The sequence below is a fragment of the Candida parapsilosis genome, contig 005809, assembly GCF_000182765.1.
Source record: "Candida parapsilosis strain CDC317 annotated contig 005809".
Classification (NCBI taxonomy): Eukaryota; Fungi; Ascomycota; class Pichiomycetes; order Serinales; family Debaryomycetaceae; genus Lodderomyces; species Lodderomyces parapsilosis.
Window position 1 is genome coordinate 2,921,139 of NW_023503281.1, and position 18,985 is coordinate 2,940,123.

General features: G+C 37.8%; 10 protein-coding genes and 2 non-coding genes across 12 annotated transcripts; 8 read left to right on the forward strand and 4 right to left on the reverse strand. All coding sequences in view use genetic code 12, as the record gives it.

Moving 5' to 3' along the window:
- Nucleotides 1-302: 302 nt before the first annotated feature.
- MPP10 (rRNA-processing protein) lies at nucleotides 303-2,180 on the forward strand (the record flags this gene model as incomplete). Its single annotated transcript, XM_036810349.1, has 1 exon — nucleotides 303-2,180. The coding sequence occupies one exon, from the start codon at nucleotides 303-305 to the stop codon at nucleotides 2,178-2,180; it is 1,878 nt and encodes a 625-aa protein (XP_036666894.1).
- A 1,011-nt stretch (nucleotides 2,181-3,191) lies between these two features.
- On the forward strand, nucleotides 3,192-4,364 carry CPAR2_213720 (uncharacterized protein; the record flags this gene model as incomplete). The annotated part of the gene is made up of 1 exon (XM_036810350.1): nucleotides 3,192-4,364. One exon carries the CDS (start codon nucleotides 3,192-3,194, stop codon nucleotides 4,362-4,364), a length of 1,173 nt encoding a protein of 390 aa, XP_036666895.1.
- Nucleotides 4,365-4,896: 532 nt separating this feature from the next.
- Nucleotides 4,897-4,984, forward strand: CPAR2_it_cp_Val(CAC)_15. The gene is given in 2 exon segments: nucleotides 4,897-4,934; nucleotides 4,949-4,984. It is a non-coding gene; the product is annotated as a tRNA-Val (tRNA).
- Nucleotides 4,985-5,166: 182 nt separating this feature from the next.
- Nucleotides 5,167-7,234, reverse strand: RRN3 (rDNA-binding RNA polymerase I transcriptional factor; the record flags this gene model as incomplete). Its single annotated transcript, XM_036810351.1, has 2 exons — nucleotides 5,167-7,041; nucleotides 7,124-7,234. 2 exons carry the CDS (start codon nucleotides 7,232-7,234, stop codon nucleotides 5,167-5,169), a joined length of 1,986 nt encoding a protein of 661 aa, XP_036666896.1.
- Nucleotides 7,235-7,908: 674 nt separating this feature from the next.
- Nucleotides 7,909-8,634, forward strand: CPAR2_213740 (uncharacterized protein; the record flags this gene model as incomplete). Its single annotated transcript, XM_036810352.1, has 1 exon — nucleotides 7,909-8,634. The coding sequence occupies one exon, from the start codon at nucleotides 7,909-7,911 to the stop codon at nucleotides 8,632-8,634; it is 726 nt and encodes a 241-aa protein (XP_036666897.1).
- Nucleotides 8,635-9,610: 976 nt separating this feature from the next.
- On the forward strand, nucleotides 9,611-9,726 carry CPAR2_it_cp_Leu(CAA)_16. Its single transcript has 2 exons — nucleotides 9,611-9,649; nucleotides 9,683-9,726. It is a non-coding gene; the product is annotated as a tRNA-Leu (tRNA).
- Nucleotides 9,727-10,114: 388 nt separating this feature from the next.
- On the reverse strand, nucleotides 10,115-10,525 carry ERG28 (Erg28p; the record flags this gene model as incomplete). The annotated part of the gene is made up of 1 exon (XM_036810353.1): nucleotides 10,115-10,525. One exon carries the CDS (start codon nucleotides 10,523-10,525, stop codon nucleotides 10,115-10,117), a length of 411 nt encoding a protein of 136 aa, XP_036666898.1.
- Nucleotides 10,526-10,661: 136 nt separating this feature from the next.
- Nucleotides 10,662-11,561, reverse strand: BCY1 (cAMP-dependent protein kinase regulatory subunit; the record flags this gene model as incomplete). Its single annotated transcript, XM_036810354.1, has 1 exon — nucleotides 10,662-11,561. One exon carries the CDS (start codon nucleotides 11,559-11,561, stop codon nucleotides 10,662-10,664), a length of 900 nt encoding a protein of 299 aa, XP_036666899.1.
- Nucleotides 11,562-12,480: 919 nt separating this feature from the next.
- Nucleotides 12,481-14,535, forward strand: KAR2 (Hsp70 family ATPase; the record flags this gene model as incomplete). Its single annotated transcript, XM_036810355.1, has 1 exon — nucleotides 12,481-14,535. The coding sequence occupies one exon, from the start codon at nucleotides 12,481-12,483 to the stop codon at nucleotides 14,533-14,535; it is 2,055 nt and encodes a 684-aa protein (XP_036666900.1).
- A 255-nt stretch (nucleotides 14,536-14,790) lies between these two features.
- On the forward strand, nucleotides 14,791-17,050 carry NOT3 (CCR4-NOT core subunit; the record flags this gene model as incomplete). The annotated part of the gene is made up of 2 exons (XM_036810356.1): nucleotides 14,791-14,813; nucleotides 14,875-17,050. The coding sequence occupies 2 exons, from the start codon at nucleotides 14,791-14,793 to the stop codon at nucleotides 17,048-17,050; spliced, it is 2,199 nt and encodes a 732-aa protein (XP_036666901.1).
- A 38-nt stretch (nucleotides 17,051-17,088) lies between these two features.
- On the reverse strand, nucleotides 17,089-17,421 carry CPAR2_213800 (uncharacterized protein; the record flags this gene model as incomplete). The annotated part of the gene is made up of 1 exon (XM_036810358.1): nucleotides 17,089-17,421. One exon carries the CDS (start codon nucleotides 17,419-17,421, stop codon nucleotides 17,089-17,091), a length of 333 nt encoding a protein of 110 aa, XP_036666902.1.
- A 141-nt stretch (nucleotides 17,422-17,562) lies between these two features.
- On the forward strand, nucleotides 17,563-18,924 carry PEX12 (ubiquitin-protein ligase peroxin 12; the record flags this gene model as incomplete). The annotated part of the gene is made up of 1 exon (XM_036810359.1): nucleotides 17,563-18,924. One exon carries the CDS (start codon nucleotides 17,563-17,565, stop codon nucleotides 18,922-18,924), a length of 1,362 nt encoding a protein of 453 aa, XP_036666903.1.
- Nucleotides 18,925-18,985: the final 61 nt, after the last annotated feature.

The window sequence follows — 18,985 nt, forward strand, 5'->3', positions numbered from 1 at the left end:
GGTGGCTGCAAATTAGGCATGTCTATATGAAGTATTGTATTTAAAGCACGTATTTTCAAAGACAATACGAATAGCTTCTATACATGTACCCAATTTACTGCTCCAGCAGCAACGATTCAGGCGCGGCTTGTAGCTATCACATGTCAAGATAGATACCAATTCTATAATCTTTGTGTATTGTTCTCTCTGGTGTGCATACAAACCCACATCCCATCTCGTAAAAAAGAAAAAAAATTGAAGGCACACCAAAGACTAACCGATATTATAGAACACACTAGGCACACGCTCGTACTTCACATACAATGAGCCAAGATATAATACAAAACTTGATCCATAATCCTCAAGATATATTCAAGCTACATAATGATGGAGAGTCTGACACTAACATTTTCAACGACTTAACGAAAAGTATATTGAATCCAATTGTGAAAAACTATTCGGTACTTGATGAGTTGTATACTGATGGATTGGACTCATCACAAGTGTTTGGGCAGACAAAGATGGTGTTGGATGGAATAGGAAGTAAGTTGTTGGGGGAGGATATACCACAGGTTAGGGAAAAGATTGGAGAGATTGAACAAAGTGAAGATGAAGATGAACACGAGGAAGATGATGAGGATGAACATGAACATGAATATGAACATGAAGAGGAAGGGGAAGAGGAAGAGGAAGTAGACCTGGAAAGCAAGGTAAGAGAGGGCGAAGACGAAGAACAAAATGAAGCAGATGAGAGCTCTGAGGAGATAGAAGAAGGTTCAGAAGATGAGGAGGAGAAGTTTTTCGACGACGGTGAAACATTGGTTGGTGAAGATGACGACGAGGAAGAAGGTTCTGACACCGAGGTGAAGCACAAGAAGGATGTGTTTGGATTAAATGACGGATTTTTCGACATTGACGAATACAATAAGCAAGTCCTTGCACTTGAAAACGAAAAAGAATTAGGAGACAACGATGACGAAGAGATCGATTTTTTTGGTAGTTTGAGTGATGAAGATGAGGAACAAATGGATTACTATGATGATTTTTATGATAAACCAGGCAAAGTGGATGTAAATACAAAGCCAGCAAAGAAAGTTAGCGCGGATGAAGAGGATGATTTAAGCGAAGGGGAGTTTGCTGATGAAGATTACGATAATGCCGTCAATTCTGCCAGACTTGATTTGTTTGCTGAAAATGAGGAGAGAAAACTGAAACAAGGTGATAACCTATCGTCATATGAGAAACAGCAATTGGCTTTGCAACGTGAAATTGAAAAATTGGAAGCTGAACTAGTCGCTGACAAGAAATGGACTCTCAAGGGTGAACTTACATCAAACGAGAGACCGAAAGAATCTTTGTTGGAAGAAAATGAACTTTCATTTGACCGTACTGCTAAACCAGTGCCAACAATCACCCAAGAAGTGACAGAAACCATTGAAGACTTGATTAGAAAAAGAATAAAGAACGATGAATTTGATGATTTGCCACGAAGGATTGTTCAAGATTTATCCAAATTTCACCAGGGACCTCAAGCTGACGTTTCTCAACAAAAATCGTCAAAATCGTTGGCAGAATTGTATGAAGACGAATACAATCAAGTTGACGCACAGCAAGAGGAACTCGATGATGCAGTGAAGAAACAACATGACGAAATAAGTGAGTTGTTTATGAAAGTAACGCATAGATTGGATGCATTGTGTTCGGCCCATTTCATTCCGAAACCACATGAGGTAAAGAATATTGAAATCAAGGTGACTGATGCTAGTGCTCCTTCTATTAGTATGGAAGATGCCCAACCATTGAACGTATCGAGTGAGTCAAGATTAGCACCACAAGAGGTTTACAAAATTGGAGATGATTCCATCAAAGGAAATGGTGTCAAAGGTAAATCTGAAGTTCTGTTAAAATCCGGTCTTTCGTATTCCAAAGATGAGCTTAATCGTGAGGAAAAACAAAGATTGAGAAGAGCTAACAAGAGAAAGAAATCAAAACAATTCAATGAAAGACAAGAACTCAAGAGACAAAAGTTGAAACAAACACCTGAATCCAAGCAAAGGAAAACAAAGAATAGTGAAGTTGTTGATACATTGTCTAAGGCAAGAAACGTCACCGTTATTGGGCAAAAGGGTGAATTGAGAGATGCAAAGGGGAACTTGAAAAAGAACAACGGACCACAAACGGGAAATAGTTTGAAACTATAGGCAAATGTTTAGAGCTGCAGTACTGACGCGTGTGTGTAGGAGCTCAATAATACGGTTGTATCGTGTAAAAGACAATGTCGGAGTTTAATTACTGCCGAAAGATTTACAAAAGTAAGATTTTTGTATTTTGTGTTTGATCGGCTGATTCAATAAAAAAATATTTAGCGGTTAACAACCTACAGGAATTTTTTAAGTTCCGGTGTGCATTTAGTGGCACTAAAAACCAAAATACAATACCATCAAAATCTTGCTGAGACACGCATAGTGCACATTGTCGTATAAATTCTTGGCAGGGGATGGGAGGGGAGGGGACGTGAGGCAAAACAAGAACAATATGCTTGGTGTGAAGACATCAAGAGATGAGAGGACGCTTTATCTCCACTTGGTCAGACCCAGTTACTTCTTGAGTTGTTTGTTCCGTGAGGCTCATAGAATTTTCCAACAAATAGACGATGCTACACGGTTAAGTCGGCACAGGCATTGGCTTAAAGATATTGCTTTCTGTTACGGAAGAAAAAAAAATAAAAGATACGTGACAGCAACAAATTTCGAACAAGCCTTGTTTTTGAGGCTATTCATTTGGAACACGATAAATGTATACCGTAGTATTTTCATACATTGCTGGTTACAGGAAAGATTTTTTTATGTTTCGGGTAATATTTATCTCCGAAGGGATTTTGTCAATTGGTCGCGTAACAAAAATCCATTTTTTCTCTTTCTTTACGCAGAAAATTCACTCGTTTAGCGTCATTACACGCCTGATACGACTTTTTAACTCATTATATAAAATAACCCATTCATTTCCATCATTTCAAAAAAGAACACGGGTGTGTTTAGATATACATCTCCTATGAAATACCACCTGAGTTTCAAATAAAGAGGATTCATCATCTCATTACTACATTTAAGCTTCACCAAAAGAGCTAGTCATTCATTCAAAAGCTCATTTATTTACACTCGCTCATTTTGATGGAGCTATCTTCAATATCCCCAACATCGATACAACCCACGATGCTTTCCTCGCAGTTTATTGCAAAGTTGTGCACTTTGCCGTATCCTATTGTTAAAATTATACTACAATACTACACTGTTGGGACAGTGTATTCCAAAACCAACAGAGAGTTTAAGCGATCGTTGTACAAGAATGTCTTGATCGCTATGGAAGCTCATATGGCAATGAATCTTCAAAAAAACGATATGAAGGCTGTTTGTTACGAGCCGATTGGTCATTTATTGAAACGGTTCAAGAAAAACCCCATGTCGAAACAATTGAATGCATTTGGTGAGCAATTTGATGAATGCAGCTATTGGATCCACAAATGTGATATACCGATTGAAAAGACAAACGTGGTGGTTTATTTTCATGGAGGTGGGTACCTCTTGAATATGATTGATTCTCAACTTACATTTAGCGCTGCTTTGCATTTTGCATTGGATGATAAAACAGCAGCAAGGACTTCCATAATGATTGTTGATTATTCATTGACAATGTTTGATCATATATATCCTACTCAGTTGTACGAATGTTTACGTACTTACAACAACTTGGTTCAACTGGGGTATAACAACATTATTTTGATGGGAGATTCAGCCGGTGCTCATATGTCATTGTCATTAGCTAGGGCCATTGCGTATCCAGAAGAAATCAAACAACAATTCGAATATTTTAGTGAGTTCAAGTTGAAATTCAACGTATCCAACTTACCTCAACCTAAAGCTTTGATATTGGATGCTCCTTGGGTCCAGCCGTGTACTCCACCACTTCCATCACGACACCATGTCGACACCACTGGTGACGTTATTGGCTATGATATAAACTTGGGTAACTATTTCGTTGAAGATTTAGATCAAAAGTTTATCAACAATTTCCTCAAATTTACAAACACAAATTGGGAAGACCATTGGGCAAAAGTTGAAGCAATAAACAATGGAAACACCATCATGATTGTTGGTGAACGTGAAGTATTGCGTGATGGTATGGAAGATTTCTACAACATTGCCAATAAAAAAGGAAGCATTGAGTATTATATTGAGCCTGGTGGAATTCATGCTGGCATGGTTTACGTTGAGAGTTTGGATTACATGAGTAAGAAAGGAGCTAAACGCGCTTTGAAAGGTGATTTTAAGGACAAGTTTGGTATAAATTTAGTAGCGCAGTTTCTCAATAAGCGTGATTTTGTATAGAATTGGGTAGAAGTGTGATAATGCATAAATCGAGAAGAAAAAAAAGAGGTGACTTGTAGAAGTGTAGTACTACTGAGGCGAAATCATTTGGCTAAAAAGATGCATCTGTGTTGAATGGAAAGATGATCACCTTTGTTGAGTCTCAACAGGGTTTCCACATATCTTACAAGCGTTTATAGACTACGAAGCAACTGATTCAAACTTTCCAAGTTTACAAGTAACATTCATGATTTTCTCGATAACCAAATATTCAAAATATATTTGGTTGCAAAATCATGCAAACTTTTGATCAACTATACAATTTCAAAAGTTTAAAAACTCAGCACTAATCTGAGAAGAGTTAAAAACCAGTAGCTATGCTTATTGTATTACTCCCATTCTCCCAAACATGCTAATTTGTTCATATAGAAAACCTGAACCCAATTCGGAGTCTATTGAACTTCATTCAAAAACCATCAAAAATGAAATGACTTGTACAACATAGGGTTCAAAAAATGGTAATTTTAGTGCTCTGACGCAGTTGTCGAGCGATGTTCTGGTGGCGTAGCCCGGTAGCGCGCCCCGCTCACAGTACTTGCTTAGAACCGGGGAGGTCGCGAGTTCAAGTCTCGCCTGGAACATCTAAATTATCAACCTTTTTTTTTATCCCTCCTTGATAAGGTGCAACCAACATTATTTGGTGCAAGCACACCCCGGAAAAGCTTCTAAGCAGCATTCGCTCAAATTTACACGCTGTTTTTGCAGTGTCACTTTAATGAATATACACCTATAACCTAAATAAACCATAATTGATGCAATATGCTTAATCATCATCACTTTCAATGTCGTCATCATCTTCACTATCATCGGTGGTGTCGCTCTCCTCGCTGTCATCATCGTCATCGTCATCGTCATCATCGTCATCGTCGTCATCGTCGTCATCCTCCATATGGCTTCCAGAGGCACTGTCTTCATCATCATCTTCGTCTGGATTAACTTCTGACCATTCAACGTAGTAACTTCCGACTATTTTCTTACACTTGGGTAATACCAATGGATCAAAGGGAAAGTAAGCTTCCAAATCCAAAAACTCTTGTTTTTGCTTGAAATTACCCACTGCTGATGGTAAAACAGTAGACCCATTAGTTTGCAACATTCTTTCTCTCTTGTTATGTTCGATGATAGAATAGCAATAGCAAACATTCAACTTAGTCGCTAATTTGGCAAAGATGTAAACCACAGTTTCGTCGCAGAATTTCAATGGATTGAATTTGACAATAATTACACGTTGGAAAAACTTGTCAATGTCGCACTCCCATTCTGAGGATGATGTTGATGAAGACGAGGAGGAGGTGGTTGCAGTGGTTGATGATGAGGGGTCTTTGCGTAATTGTTCATGTCTGAAACAAAATATGTATAACAACGCTTGAAATGCCGAATAAAAAAGCTTGAATCTTTCCATACCACCGGTTTGTTGACGTGAAGTCAGATTTTGCTTTTGCTTGTTTTCAATGTCGAAAGTTTCTTGTTCTCTTTCTATGATGTACTTGTTTAACCAGCCCATGAGATAGCTCACAATGAATACAATCTGATGCCGAGACAAGTTCTTAGCTCTAGCGATATAGGAAGAGAGATACTGCATTGCTTTCAATCTCTTTTCAACAATTTCATTCGGATTAAAGGCAACATCAATGAGCAACACTAAGAACGAGTCGGCTAGTTCTTGTTGATATTGAGTGATGCGAAACAAAATGAATTGAATCAGTTTTGTGAAATGCGTAGGTAAAATGTGGCTTTTGAACAATGAGTTTATAGTATTGAATAAGGCTACTCCATTGCCATTGTTGAGTTCCTCAGTAGTAAATGAGTTGGAAGTTTTTGTAAGTAATAAGTGCATGATATTGTCCAATTTGGATGCAAGTGTCTTGATGCTTCTTGTTGTATTCACAGATTCAACCCATTCAACTTCTCCCATGTTTTCGTCATCGGAGTTAGCTTCAGCGTCCACGGTTTCTTGATCTTCTCCAGACACCCCGTCTTCTTCCTCAGTAACTTCAAGTAATTCGGCATCATCATCTTTACCATTAATCAATTCTTCAACCTCGTCATCATCCAAATCGTCCAATTCATTTTGCAATTCAACATCTAGTTTGATGCAACATTCGAAAACCAATTGCCAAACACTGAATTGTAATTCAGAACAATATGTCAAAATCTGCATTAAATTATCCACATAATTTAGTATCTCCCCCGTGGATGACGATATATGGTGCGGGAAATTGGCTTGTAATATTTGTGGAATCATATTTATACTTGTAGGAATATACCTCAATATTTTTTGTAAAATTTGATGATGTTGAGTGGATTTGCCATTTGAGTCAAATAGTTCAAATTCACGAACTAGTTTGTTCAAAACTTCAATTAAGAACTTAGGGAACGTACTCACCAACACAGTTACGAAATGTGCGTATAAATCTATAAATGTGGTGTAAACTTCATGATCAAGTTCCAGCACAGCCAACCATTTATATCGAAGAATGGCAAAGATTAAATTATTGCATGCACGGTCATCTAGTTTTGACGTATGGTTGATGAGACCTTTGAGTAAAATGCTGAAATGTGGTATCGATATAGCTTCTGAGCTATTTATTGGTGCATTGATCTTATCAGCTAATGTCTCAATTTGCATAGAATCGCCCTAAAAAAAAAAAGTATTGTTAGTACTCCAATCAGTAAAACATATGGACACCAAGGCCCTGTCTCTGTCTATAGCAACATACTTTTTCCAAAGAAGTAAATGCAGATTTGACATAAGCTGAATACATCTTTTCCGTAAACTCATCATCGTTGGTCATCGCAGTGGCAGTTGATGCCTCATCGTCTAGCATCATTTTCTTGCTCCTTTTCCTGGCTGGTACAACAGCTTGCGTATCTATCTCTCGAATCCTCTTTAATGGATCCTCTAGTGACATTTGTGATGGAATGGGGTGAGTTTCAGTTGATGAAACCGAGATAGCTTGTAATAAGGAGAAGAGCAGAGAAGGAAAATGAAAAAAAAAAATTTCCCTTTAAGAAAAAAAAGAGGGAAAGAGGGGCATTTTGTGCGACTTTTCAGAATCACCTGAACGCACATCCACAGTTTTCGAAAATACTAACATCTTATAGAACACTAGCAATTACACTAGCAATTACTATACTAGTATATTGGACAAGGTGTCCTTTCATGCAGTGGATACAACCACACAATTAGTATTCACAGCCGACATAACTTTACCAGCTAAATAAGAAGCTCTCTCCTCCATTTCGATGGCGATTGAACGTACCCAAGCCCTTCTCGTTGAGTTAGGTGCTTGCCAAACTGTCCCAGTTAAGATATCCAGGTGGACGAGATCGCCCGCCCACTTTTCCCTCTTTTGGGTAAAGCACTGTTAAAGGCTTTTGCAGCTGATTTCGATGAGAAATTGGTAGCTCTCAATTTTGTTTTCCTAAATCTATTTCTTGAGGAAAGTCCACAACATATATTTACTTTCAATTGACAGAAACAACCACCTCAACCACCACTCAAATGCCCATCGTTGAATTACATTCAAAGTTTTTGCTTAACGTATCTGATATTGAGGCAAGAAAGATTAACTTTCATTACGGCGTCCTACTTGGTTTTCAAGATAATGACAAGCTTGTCGTTGCCACATCATTCGAAATTATCCACGACGACAAGGCAATTGATTATGAGTTTTTGTACAAGAGATACAATCAATTGAAGCTAGTGTATCCTGGCTTTACCATACTTGGAATATACCATATGAATGAAAGAAATTCGTCAACTATAGCTATGTTTCAAGAAATTCAGAGATGCTGCAATTCTTACGACATACCGATGAATTCACAACAGATTTATGTAATTTACGACAAAGCTGACGAAAAGCACCCATTCAAGTCGTATTCTGCTGAAAACTCTCAAGCTTTAGAGACTACAGTCAATACTAGCGAAACTGAAAACATCACTGTTTCCACAATTGAAAAACACAAGGTGTATTTTGAAACAAGTGGTAAACGACAAAGACAACCTATAAACATAAAGAAACATATAGACGATGTTGCCAATGTGGTTAAAAATTTGCAAAAGCTTGATGAAAAGAGCGTAAACTTGAATAAAGCGGCTAATAGCAACCAAACTAATTATGCCAATATGTTGAAATTACAAACGACGCAGTTGGCATTATTGACAGAACAGAAAGCAGTATTGGATAGTGCGCAAAGTAATCTTGTGAGACTTTGGCAGTTGTCGTAGCATCCAATATTACAAATGGTCCTTGAATTCCTACGTGCTGGCATTTATTTAGGGAATATCTAACTTTCTGCGCAGCAGACGCATAGATGCGGTGCTTCATAGAAAAATGAACGGGGTTGATTACTGTTGATTTGAAGTCAATCGAGTTACTGTCGTATCTATAGTTAACTCAGTAGAATGAATCAGTCGTTAATACACCGACTTATCGCTATTATACCCATTTGAATAAGTCTTTTTTTAGAACATTGTCTCATATAAACTGTGCTTTGATCCTTTATTACACTTTTCTTTGTAGATCAACTTGGTGTTTACTAGTTGGTTCCAAATTGGTGGTCTATAAAAAATAGGCGTACTAAATTTCGAGACAATACTTTCGAGTCAGTGTGACAAGGTGATCAAATGTTCTTCCTTCACCTCTTCAAAGCTGACCTCTTTGAGTCAATGTGAAGAGCAGAAAGTTTGAAGGAGTAGAGCAAATTTTTCTTTACTACATAAAATCTTTTTGGTTGCAAAAACAGTGAGAATCGTCAATGGTTTGTTTTTGCTTTGCAACCTAGCCGACGAAATCTAAAATCATTCTGAGTAAAAGAACTTTGCATCAACTGTATGCGCTATGTTTCAATTATGGTGACTCTGATGGAATTCATAAATTCTTTAACAAAATTCGAACAAACAGGAAAGAGCATTGGAAGTAGTTGTGAATCTATATGAAGTGGGAACAGAGACAAGACAGAGAGACGAGCTAGATGATGAAGACACTGTAAGGTCTTTCACAAGTAAACACAATAATGTATTTGAGTCAACAAAGAGGTGAAACCGCCATCGAGGAGTAGCCCGAGCCTTGACAAATTGTCATTCAAGACATATTTGAACGAATTCACGATGATCTGTGCCAATTAGTTATATGTTCTACACCAGAAGAGATTATCAATATTACACAGTGACAACTTCCGCAGCAGTCAAAAACTCAACAATTGGAAAGGTGGCCGAGTTGGTCTAAGGCGCTAGACTCAAGAATTAAGTTTCTTACAGCTTAATATGTTGTGATTTCTAGTATCGTAAGATGCGCGAGTTCGAATCTCGTCCTTTTCAATATATTTTTATTTTTTTTCTTTCCGAATCACACTTGCTTATTTTTTGTTTAATTTTTTTGCAACTTTCTTTATTTCAAATTTAACGGTTCATTTAGGTAATTATATGCTAAACATACGCCTCCATTCGAGCTTGGTATACGGGTGACAAACGTGTCTGAAGTTGGTTGGTTGGGCGTATTTCATATCGAACTATCTTTGCTAAAGAAACAACAAATTATGGTTTTGTATAGGAAGCAGGATATCTCTCTACAGAGGTACCCCACAATGAGTTAAGGTTCTTGATACTTTACATATAAAAAGTCACCAGTACATTAAATTATTCAAAAATCAACATATTTACAGCTATTGCTATACAAATGCACACCTTCCGATACCCCCTCCCTCCGTTAAAACACATAGTAATCCTTGTACAACCACATCCAAGCTAAACTCAAACTACTCACAACTAAAGGTCCTGCCAAACCTTTACCCAACAGAGTGGTTCTGAAGATTAGCCATTCACTCAAAAAATGGAATGCAGCCACGCCAAAGGTAAATTGAGTCAATTGATAAACTTGTGGGTTGGTAATATAGTAAGCCCCATACAATCTCACTATAGAAGTGATCAAAGTCCAAGTTCCAAAAGTTCTTGCTGACAAGTTTGTCACTTGTTGTGGTTTGGCATTGTATACTCGCTTAGTTAAGGTCAAATCCTTTTGATAGGTTTGTAATGAGTTAAAAATGGACACGATGGAGATAAATAGCAACCAGTATGGTAATTTGCCACCACGAGTGAATGGTAAGATCCCGATATTCATTGTGTGTAGGCTGTTTGTCTAGAGGTGTGGATTGGTTTCCGAAAAAGTTCGATTCTTACCAATTTGAAAGAAAAAAGAAAAAAAAAAAAAAAAAAAAAAATTATACGCTTATTTTACTTTACTGAAACAAACTAGTTTAATGCACAATTGTTGGATCTTGAACTTTAGTTGGATCTTTATCTTTCAACACATCAACCACAGGACCCAACAATCTCTGAAACCCTGATTTACCCAAGGTTGCAACTATAACATTATCTAAAGCTTCAACGGTAGCCTGTCTAGGTAACTCTTTAATCAATGCCAACTCTCCGAAATAATCGCCTTTACCCAACTTCTTGATTTCTCCCAATTTATTGTTATAAACTTGACATGTGCCACTCTCAATGAGGTAAAAGTTTTCACCTTGTTCACCTTCAGTGACAATTTTATCACCCTTTTGATACTTTTCGGTGCTTAAGGCATCAGCCAATTTGGAACGCTCTTGATCAGAAAGTGATTTTAAGATTTCAACGTCTTTGAGGAAATCTTCATACATCAATCGTCTATTGAAACTACCTTCCAATAGGATCCGACGGAAAGTTAAACGGTCCAATGCCCATACGGTGACATCAGTGACAGCAATCACAGTAGCAGCTCTTGGTGCATTGTACATTAATGCCAATTCCCCAAACGATGATCCGTCACTGCTTGTACTGACCTTGACGTCATTAACATAAAAGTCAACTGTTCCGGATTCTATTATGTAAAAGAAGTCACCTTCATCTCCCTGTTTAATGATTACCGAGTCCTTCTTGAAGTTTTTGGATTCCAACGCTGATATGACAGTTTTCTTTGACTTTTCATCCAATTGCTTGAAAAGGAAATTGTTTTTCAAGCTATCAGCAACTGATTCCTCTTCTGTCGTTGATAAATTATTCTGTGGTGGTTTCCAACTCTCTGACTTTAACTTTGCTGGATTCAACGCTTCTGCTGACACCGAGGTTCTTCTATTGGTATTGAAAGATTTAGGTATTTCGCCATGTGGAGAAGGGTCCATTGTTGCAATTGTGGGCTCTAAGGTTTAGGATATATATGTGTTGTGGACTAGAATGCCTTTTTTTTTTTTTCTCTTTAGATCGATCAAAATGGTGAGTGCAAGGGGGGTGGGAGAGGGGATAAGAAAATGAAGAGGGAGATTTTCGAGAGTCATACATTGAGATTTTGGGCATTGCATAATTTGTATATCGGTACACGACCTTGGGAAGAAAAACACAAAAGCACACACTTAAGAAGAAAGAAAGAGAGACAGAAAGAGAGAGAGAGAGAGAAGGTTAAAGCTACCATATCATTAAAGGAAAAGATGAGAGGGCTTTTCATAGTGGCACACACAGCTTTACTGAAGAGTCCATCGAAAGACTCAAAAAAAAAAGAGGAAAATAGAATTGTGTTATATACCATGAAACAACCTGAACTTAGGCGCAACTAGATAGTGAATTCTGTTATCACTTGGTAGCGTTAGATCTGAAATCAGCATTTGGTAGCACTAGATTGTTGAAATTGCCACGTCATATGTAATTTTAACACATACCATAGCGCAATTTTTTCTATTGCATTCTCTGGGGTTCCACATTGAACACGTTTTGACTATGACACAAGTGGTCACTTTGTTGAGGATTGAGTACAGGCATGTAAATCTAATACGGGATCCACCCACAATTGGACACGTAAACACTTGTTATGCTACTGCGTACGTATAGATTGCGTAGTACATTTATGTATCTCTCTCTCTCTCTCTCTCTCTCTCTCTTTTTTTTTTTAGTGAACGAAATCTGACACGTCAAGAGGCAGCAGCAGCCACTGAAAAAATAAAAAAAAAAATATATAAGAATCCAAAAGTCAAATTTTCAGACAACCATAGATCCTATTCTTTTCCTTCCTTTCCTACCACACACACATACACACATATAGATAGAAAGATGAGATCAAACTCTTGGTTTCCACGTCTTGGGTTGCTTTATGTGGCTTTAGTGGTATTGATTCCTTTTTTAGCCTCGTCTAAACATTCATTTGCACTTGCCGCTTCTTCTGATGAAGATGCTCATGAAAATTATGGAACTGTTATTGGAATCGATTTGGGTACTACGTACTCATGTGTTGGTGTTATGAAGAATGGAAAAGTTGAAATACTAGCCAACGATCAAGGTAATAGAATAACTCCATCGTATGTTGCATTCAATGGTGATGAAAGATTGGTTGGTGACGCAGCCAAAAATCAAGCTGCTTCCAATGTCAACAACACAGTGTTTGATATCAAAAGATTGATTGGCTTAAAGTATAATGATGACACTGTTCAAAAGGAATTGAAGCATATGCCATACAAGATTGAAAACAAGGGCAACAGACCGGTTGTATCTGTTGAATACAATGGCGAACAAAAAGTATTCACACCAGAAGAAATTTCGGGTATGATTTTGGGGAAGATGAAGTCAATCGCTGAGGAGTACCTTGGTAAGAAAGTTACCCACGCTGTTGTCACTGTTCCAGCCTACTTTAATGATGCCCAAAGACAAGCAACTAAGGATGCTGGTACTATTGCTGGTTTAAACGTTTTGAGAATTGTTAATGAACCAACAGCCGCCGCTATTGCCTATGGATTGGACAAGACCAACGAAGAGAAGCAAATTATCGTTTATGACTTGGGTGGAGGTACTTTTGATGTCTCCTTGTTGTCGATTGAAGGTGGTGTTTTCGAAGTCTTGGCTACTGCTGGTGACACTCACTTGGGTGGTGAGGATTTTGACCACAAGATTGTTAGATACTTGGCCAAACAATTTAAAAAGAAACACAATATCGATGTTTCATCAAACGCAAAGGCAATTTCAAAATTAAAGAGAGAAGCTGAAAAGGCCAAGAGAACATTGTCATCTCAAATGTCAACTAGAGTTGAAATTGACTCCTTTGTTGATGGTATTGATTTTTCAGAAACTCTTTCTAGAGCCAAATTTGAAGAATTAAACATGGCTTCATTCAGAAAGACCTTGAAGCCAGTTGAACAAGTTTTGAAGGATGGTAATGTTAAAAAGTCCGATATTGATGATATTGTCTTGGTTGGTGGTTCCACAAGAATTCCAAAAGTTCAAGAATTATTGGAACAATTCTTTGATGGCAAAAAGGCATCCAAAGGTATTAATCCAGATGAAGCTGTTGCTTATGGTGCTGCTGTTCAAGCAGGTGTCTTGAGTGGTGAAGAAGGTGTCGATGATATTGTCTTGTTGGATGTCAATCCATTGACTTTGGGTATTGAAACTTCAGGTGGTGTTATGACCACTTTGATTAGAAGAAATACCGCTATTCCAACCAAGAAGTCTCAAATTTTCTCCACTGCTGCTGATAACCAACCAACTGTTTTAATTCAAGTTTACGAAGGTGAAAGAACAATGGCCAAAGACAACAACAGATTGGGTAAATTCGAATTGACTGGTATTCCACCAGCACCAAGAGGTGTTCCACAAATTGAAGTCACATTCTCTTTGGATGCCAATGGTATCTTGAAAGTTGAAGCTGCTGATAAGGGAACTGGTAAGTCTGAGAGTATTACCATCACCAACGAAAAGGGTAGATTATCAAAAGAAGATATTGATAGAATGGTTGAAGAAGCAGAGAAATACGCTCAACAAGATCAAGAATTGAAGGAAAAGATTGAGGCAAGAAACTCATTAGAAAACTATGCTCATCTTTTGAAAGGTCAATTGAGTGATAAATCTGAAACCGGTTTGGGATCTAAATTGGAAGAGGACGATAGGGAAACTTTAGACGATGCCATCAAGGAAACTTTGGAATTCATCGAAGACAACTTTGATACTGCAACTGCTGAAGAATTCGAAGAACAAAAACAAAAATTGATTGATGTTGCAAACCCAATAACTGCCAAATTGTATGGCGGTGCCGGTGGAGCAGCCCCAGGAGGAGAAGGAGATGCCAAATTCGGCGATGATGACTCAGATGATGATATAGATCATGATGAATTGTAAGACTAGAGAAGACCCATATACATGTATAGCTTTATCGTTTTTATATAGAGAAAAGAGAAGGAAGAAATGTAAAATAGGTTACATAAAGTAAACCCTACGACATTTGACAATGTTTTGTACTTTTTGCATTTTAATTTTTTTTTTTTTTTTTTTTTTTTCCCTCTTTTGCACCAAACAAATTTTTCGTTTTTGACGGCTTTGAGAAACCATTTTCAGAGTTAGCGTTTATTAAGTTAGGAGTAGTACAAGTTAAAAATGGCGAATCGAAAGCTACAAAAGTATGTAGATGATTTACTTGATGAGCGTTTGTTTGTTTGACGTATACTGACGATATATTAGGGACATAGATGTCATTTTCAAACGAATCCAAGAGGGTTTACAAGATTTCAACTACCATTACGAAAGGTATGAGAGTCTAACGAATACAGAAGATGATTCCGACAACCAAAGGGAAAAAGAGAAGCTCGCGAATGATTTGAAAAAGGAGATTAAAAAACTACAAAAGTTTCGTGAACAAATCAAGCACTGGCTACTGAATGACGCCGTCAATACCTTGGGTCCAGTAGGAACTTCATATAGTGCCAAGCTTTCTGAAAACAAGAGCACGATTGAAGATGCAATGGAAACGTACAAACTAGTGGAAAAGCAGACTAAATTGAAGTCATTTTCCAATCAGTCAATCATGATGGCATTTGCCGATAATGAAAATGGCGAAGAAGATGAAGAAGAAAGCGAAGATGAAGAGAGCAGTGAAGAAGAGGATGAAAGTCTATACGATGAGTTGTCAGAAGAAGCAGTGGATTTGATTAGATATTTCAAAGATTCGATATCGCAACTCAAGGAACAAACAGACAAGTGTACTCACGAATATGACAAATTGGCATCAAAAAAGTTGAGAAAGAACAATCTTGCCACTATTGAGGCTAAAAAGGAAAAAATACAAACTACAATCTCCAATAACAAGTTTCACCAAAAGAAGTTGCGCAAGTTGATTAAACAGTTGAAAAATGGAATGGTTACTGATTTCAACCTCATTTTCGCATTAAAGAATGATTTGGAGGAATATTTGGAAAAGCACGGAGATACTGTTTTTGGCAAAGACACTGAGTTGTATGATGATATTTTCAACCAAATTTCAGCTACAGATGAAGATTTCTCGGAAATCCATGAAGATACTTCTACAGTAGCCACGTCCGTTGATAGCGCCAACGTAGTCAAGAATGGACACGTTGAAAAAAAATCGAAATCGCCATCCCCACCAAAATCATTGAGTCGAAGCTCAAGTGAGCAGCCCAGCCAGCAGCATTATCATCAACACCAGCCACAACAACACCAGCCACAACAACACCACCACCATACCCAGCAGCCGCAACCGCAACAGCAGCAATCACAAACTCTACCCAAAGTGCATCCGGTTCATGCGGCACATTCAAATGATAACGGAGAGCATCGACATGTATCACAGACACATTCGGCTGCCCAGGGTGCAAATCACGCACCAACTATGCAACAGAGTCCAGAGATGGCATCTCCAGCTATTGTGCGGACATTAAGACCAGCAACAACTCCCTCAAAACCGGTGGGTGGACTCAAATGGTCGGCAGCTGCGGCAGTTGGCTTACCAGAACCCCTCGAAAAACCAACATTTTATGAAGAAGTGCCTGAGACGACCCTTACAAAGCCTACAGCTAGCACACCTTTTGAACCATTGGAACTTGAAGACATTGACCTAGAAAAGTACAAGATGGTGATTTCCAACTCTTCGTTGTCCAAAACAGAACGCAATTTGTTTTCCGACATGGATTTGGTTCGTGTGCCACCAGGTATTCAAGATTTGGTTATTTCATTTGCTTCGAAACGCAACAATGAAGAGTTCAAAATTCTTATCGACTCAACTGAGTTTAATCAGTTTACGACCCCAATTTACAAGCCATATTTACCTAAAAGTGTTCAACCAAACTACTATTCACAATTTACAAATTTCAGCTTTAAACATCCAACTCAGTTGAGCAAGTTTCAATCACATTGGAACAAAATCAGAGCTTACTATGGATTCAAGAGTTTGACAGATGAGATCAAGAGCTTGTCGCTGCAAGATTCTCCTGAGGCGATAGCTTTGGTTACAGAATTGACATTTGTATTATTTTATGGATACTATTATGGCTTAACACCGGCTGAAAATTTGATTGCCGAAAGTTGTCTTTTTGAAGTAGGTTGGAAGCCATATAGGAGCCAATTTGAATCCAACAATAGAAGTTCATCGCCTTTTGGTGATGCGTCAGCTGATAAAAGACTGGGCCAAAGTCAAAGTCAAAGCCAAAGTCAAAGTCAAATATTATATTGGTTTAAAAGGTTGAAGCTTATATCAAATGATACAATGAATGGACCACATCCAACATTTGAAGTTGGAGATTATCAAGTGTTTGACTTGAACTTTTGGGAAATTTTTGTAAAGCATGGATTCAAGTTTGAATACAACTTGTGTCAAATAGAACCTTCAACATTGTTGGTTTAGACAATTTATATAGCCATTCCCACTTTATTTTTTTTTTTCTATATATTATTATCTGATAACATTAACTCTTGCGATGTTTGTAAAGTTGAATCGATAATCTCTGAAAACTGTGAAGCCTCAGAGCAAGGGCGAGAAGTTAGCAAGTTGGGGTCGTACATTTGATTAGGTGTAGTTCCTTTGCCCAAATTGTGGATGGTGCCATCTTTTGCAACCAAACGAAGGCGGATGATTGAATACCTGGCAGCATTAGGCATCTGTGCAACGTCTGTGAATCTATCTATATGAGATTGTACCAACCCGAGCTCCTTTAACTTACGTTGAGGTGTATTATAGCTAGCTATAACCTGTTTTAAACTTGGTATCGTAGTCATATCAAATGTGTGTGTGAGTATGTACTATGCCTCGGTTTGATCTGAGAGATTTCTCCGCAAAAAAGATGAAAAAAAAAAAATTAAATCCATCAGTTCAGTTGCCATTGAGAGAACCCAAAGCAATTCATAAAGCAACGCACCATGGAATATTATTCATCGTTAGATGCTTCACAGCTAGACTCAGAAAGACCTACCTTATTTGAGTTGATATCGGCCAACCAGTTGGAATCGTTGTTATCACCATCATTGAGGTATATACTTGTTCATTATGCTAGCAGATACCCTAGGTACTTGTTGAAAGTAAATAACTACTTCGATGAAATTAATTTAGCATTGAGGAGCTTTATAGAATGGTATTTCCTTACATATTGGCAAGGATCATTTACTGAAAACTTCTATGGTTTAAAAAGAGTGAATCAAACACCCTTGTCTCAAGGTGAATTCAATAGTTCCAAATTGACCCAACTAGTACCTTCCATGATTGAAGAGAGAAGAAAGATCACTTCCTTGCAAAAATTTGTATCCATCTTTGAAGTTACTGGAACTGCATTCTTGTCGGAGAAGCTTAACTACTGTTATGAAGTGTGGTATACAAAATACATCACTAATCAACTAAATACCCACGAGTCACTTACAAGGAAGGAGAATATCAAGATTCAAATAAAGAGAAAATTTGTCGAAATATACCCTTATGCTCAAAGTGTATATCGTTTGGCTAACTTTATCACTACATTGATGTACTTGAGTGGGTCATCCAAATCTCCTACCATTTTAACATATTTATTCAAAATGAACTATTCACGATTGAATCAATACGATTATGATAAAAATGAACCACAACAGAAGCTATCAGATAAAAAGAAACACAACAAGATTGCACCACCAACCACTGCTGAGTTGCTCTTGCATTTTGTGCTGAACAGTATCACCAACCCTTCATGGAAGATGATAAAACTTGTTTTGGGAACATTTTTCCCCGTGGCAATTTTCACATTGAAGTTTCTTGAATGGTGGAATAATTCCAATTTCGCCGCAAAACTACTTAAAAATCTGGGAAATTCACTCAACTTTACGTTACCACCACCATCCAAATTATCTGCTGTATTGCGTTCATGTACCAAACGTGACCAACAAGTGAAACCGAAAAAGCCACACAAATCGGGTAAAGTTTGTCCCTTGTGTAAGAAAGAATTGACAAATCCCGCAGTCATTGAAACAGGATACGTGTTTGATTATTCTTGTATTTACAATTACTTGGAAAAATCCCACATTATAGTTTCAAAGAAAATCGAGGCGCAATCTGAAGGAAAAGAGGAAGTAAACTCAGAAGATGAGGATGAGGAGGAGAAGGAGGCAGAAGAAAATGAACCAAAAGAGGAAAAGACATATGACATAAACAAAGGCGGCAGGTGTCCCATAACTGGACAAAAGTTGCTCGGTTGTAAGTGGAACCCATTGAAAGAAGAATGGCAAATTGAGGGTATCAGACGTTTGATTCTTTAGATTTATTTTAGTGTTACCATTCCAGGAAACGAACATACCGCAACGTTGTAGTTTTCTTTAG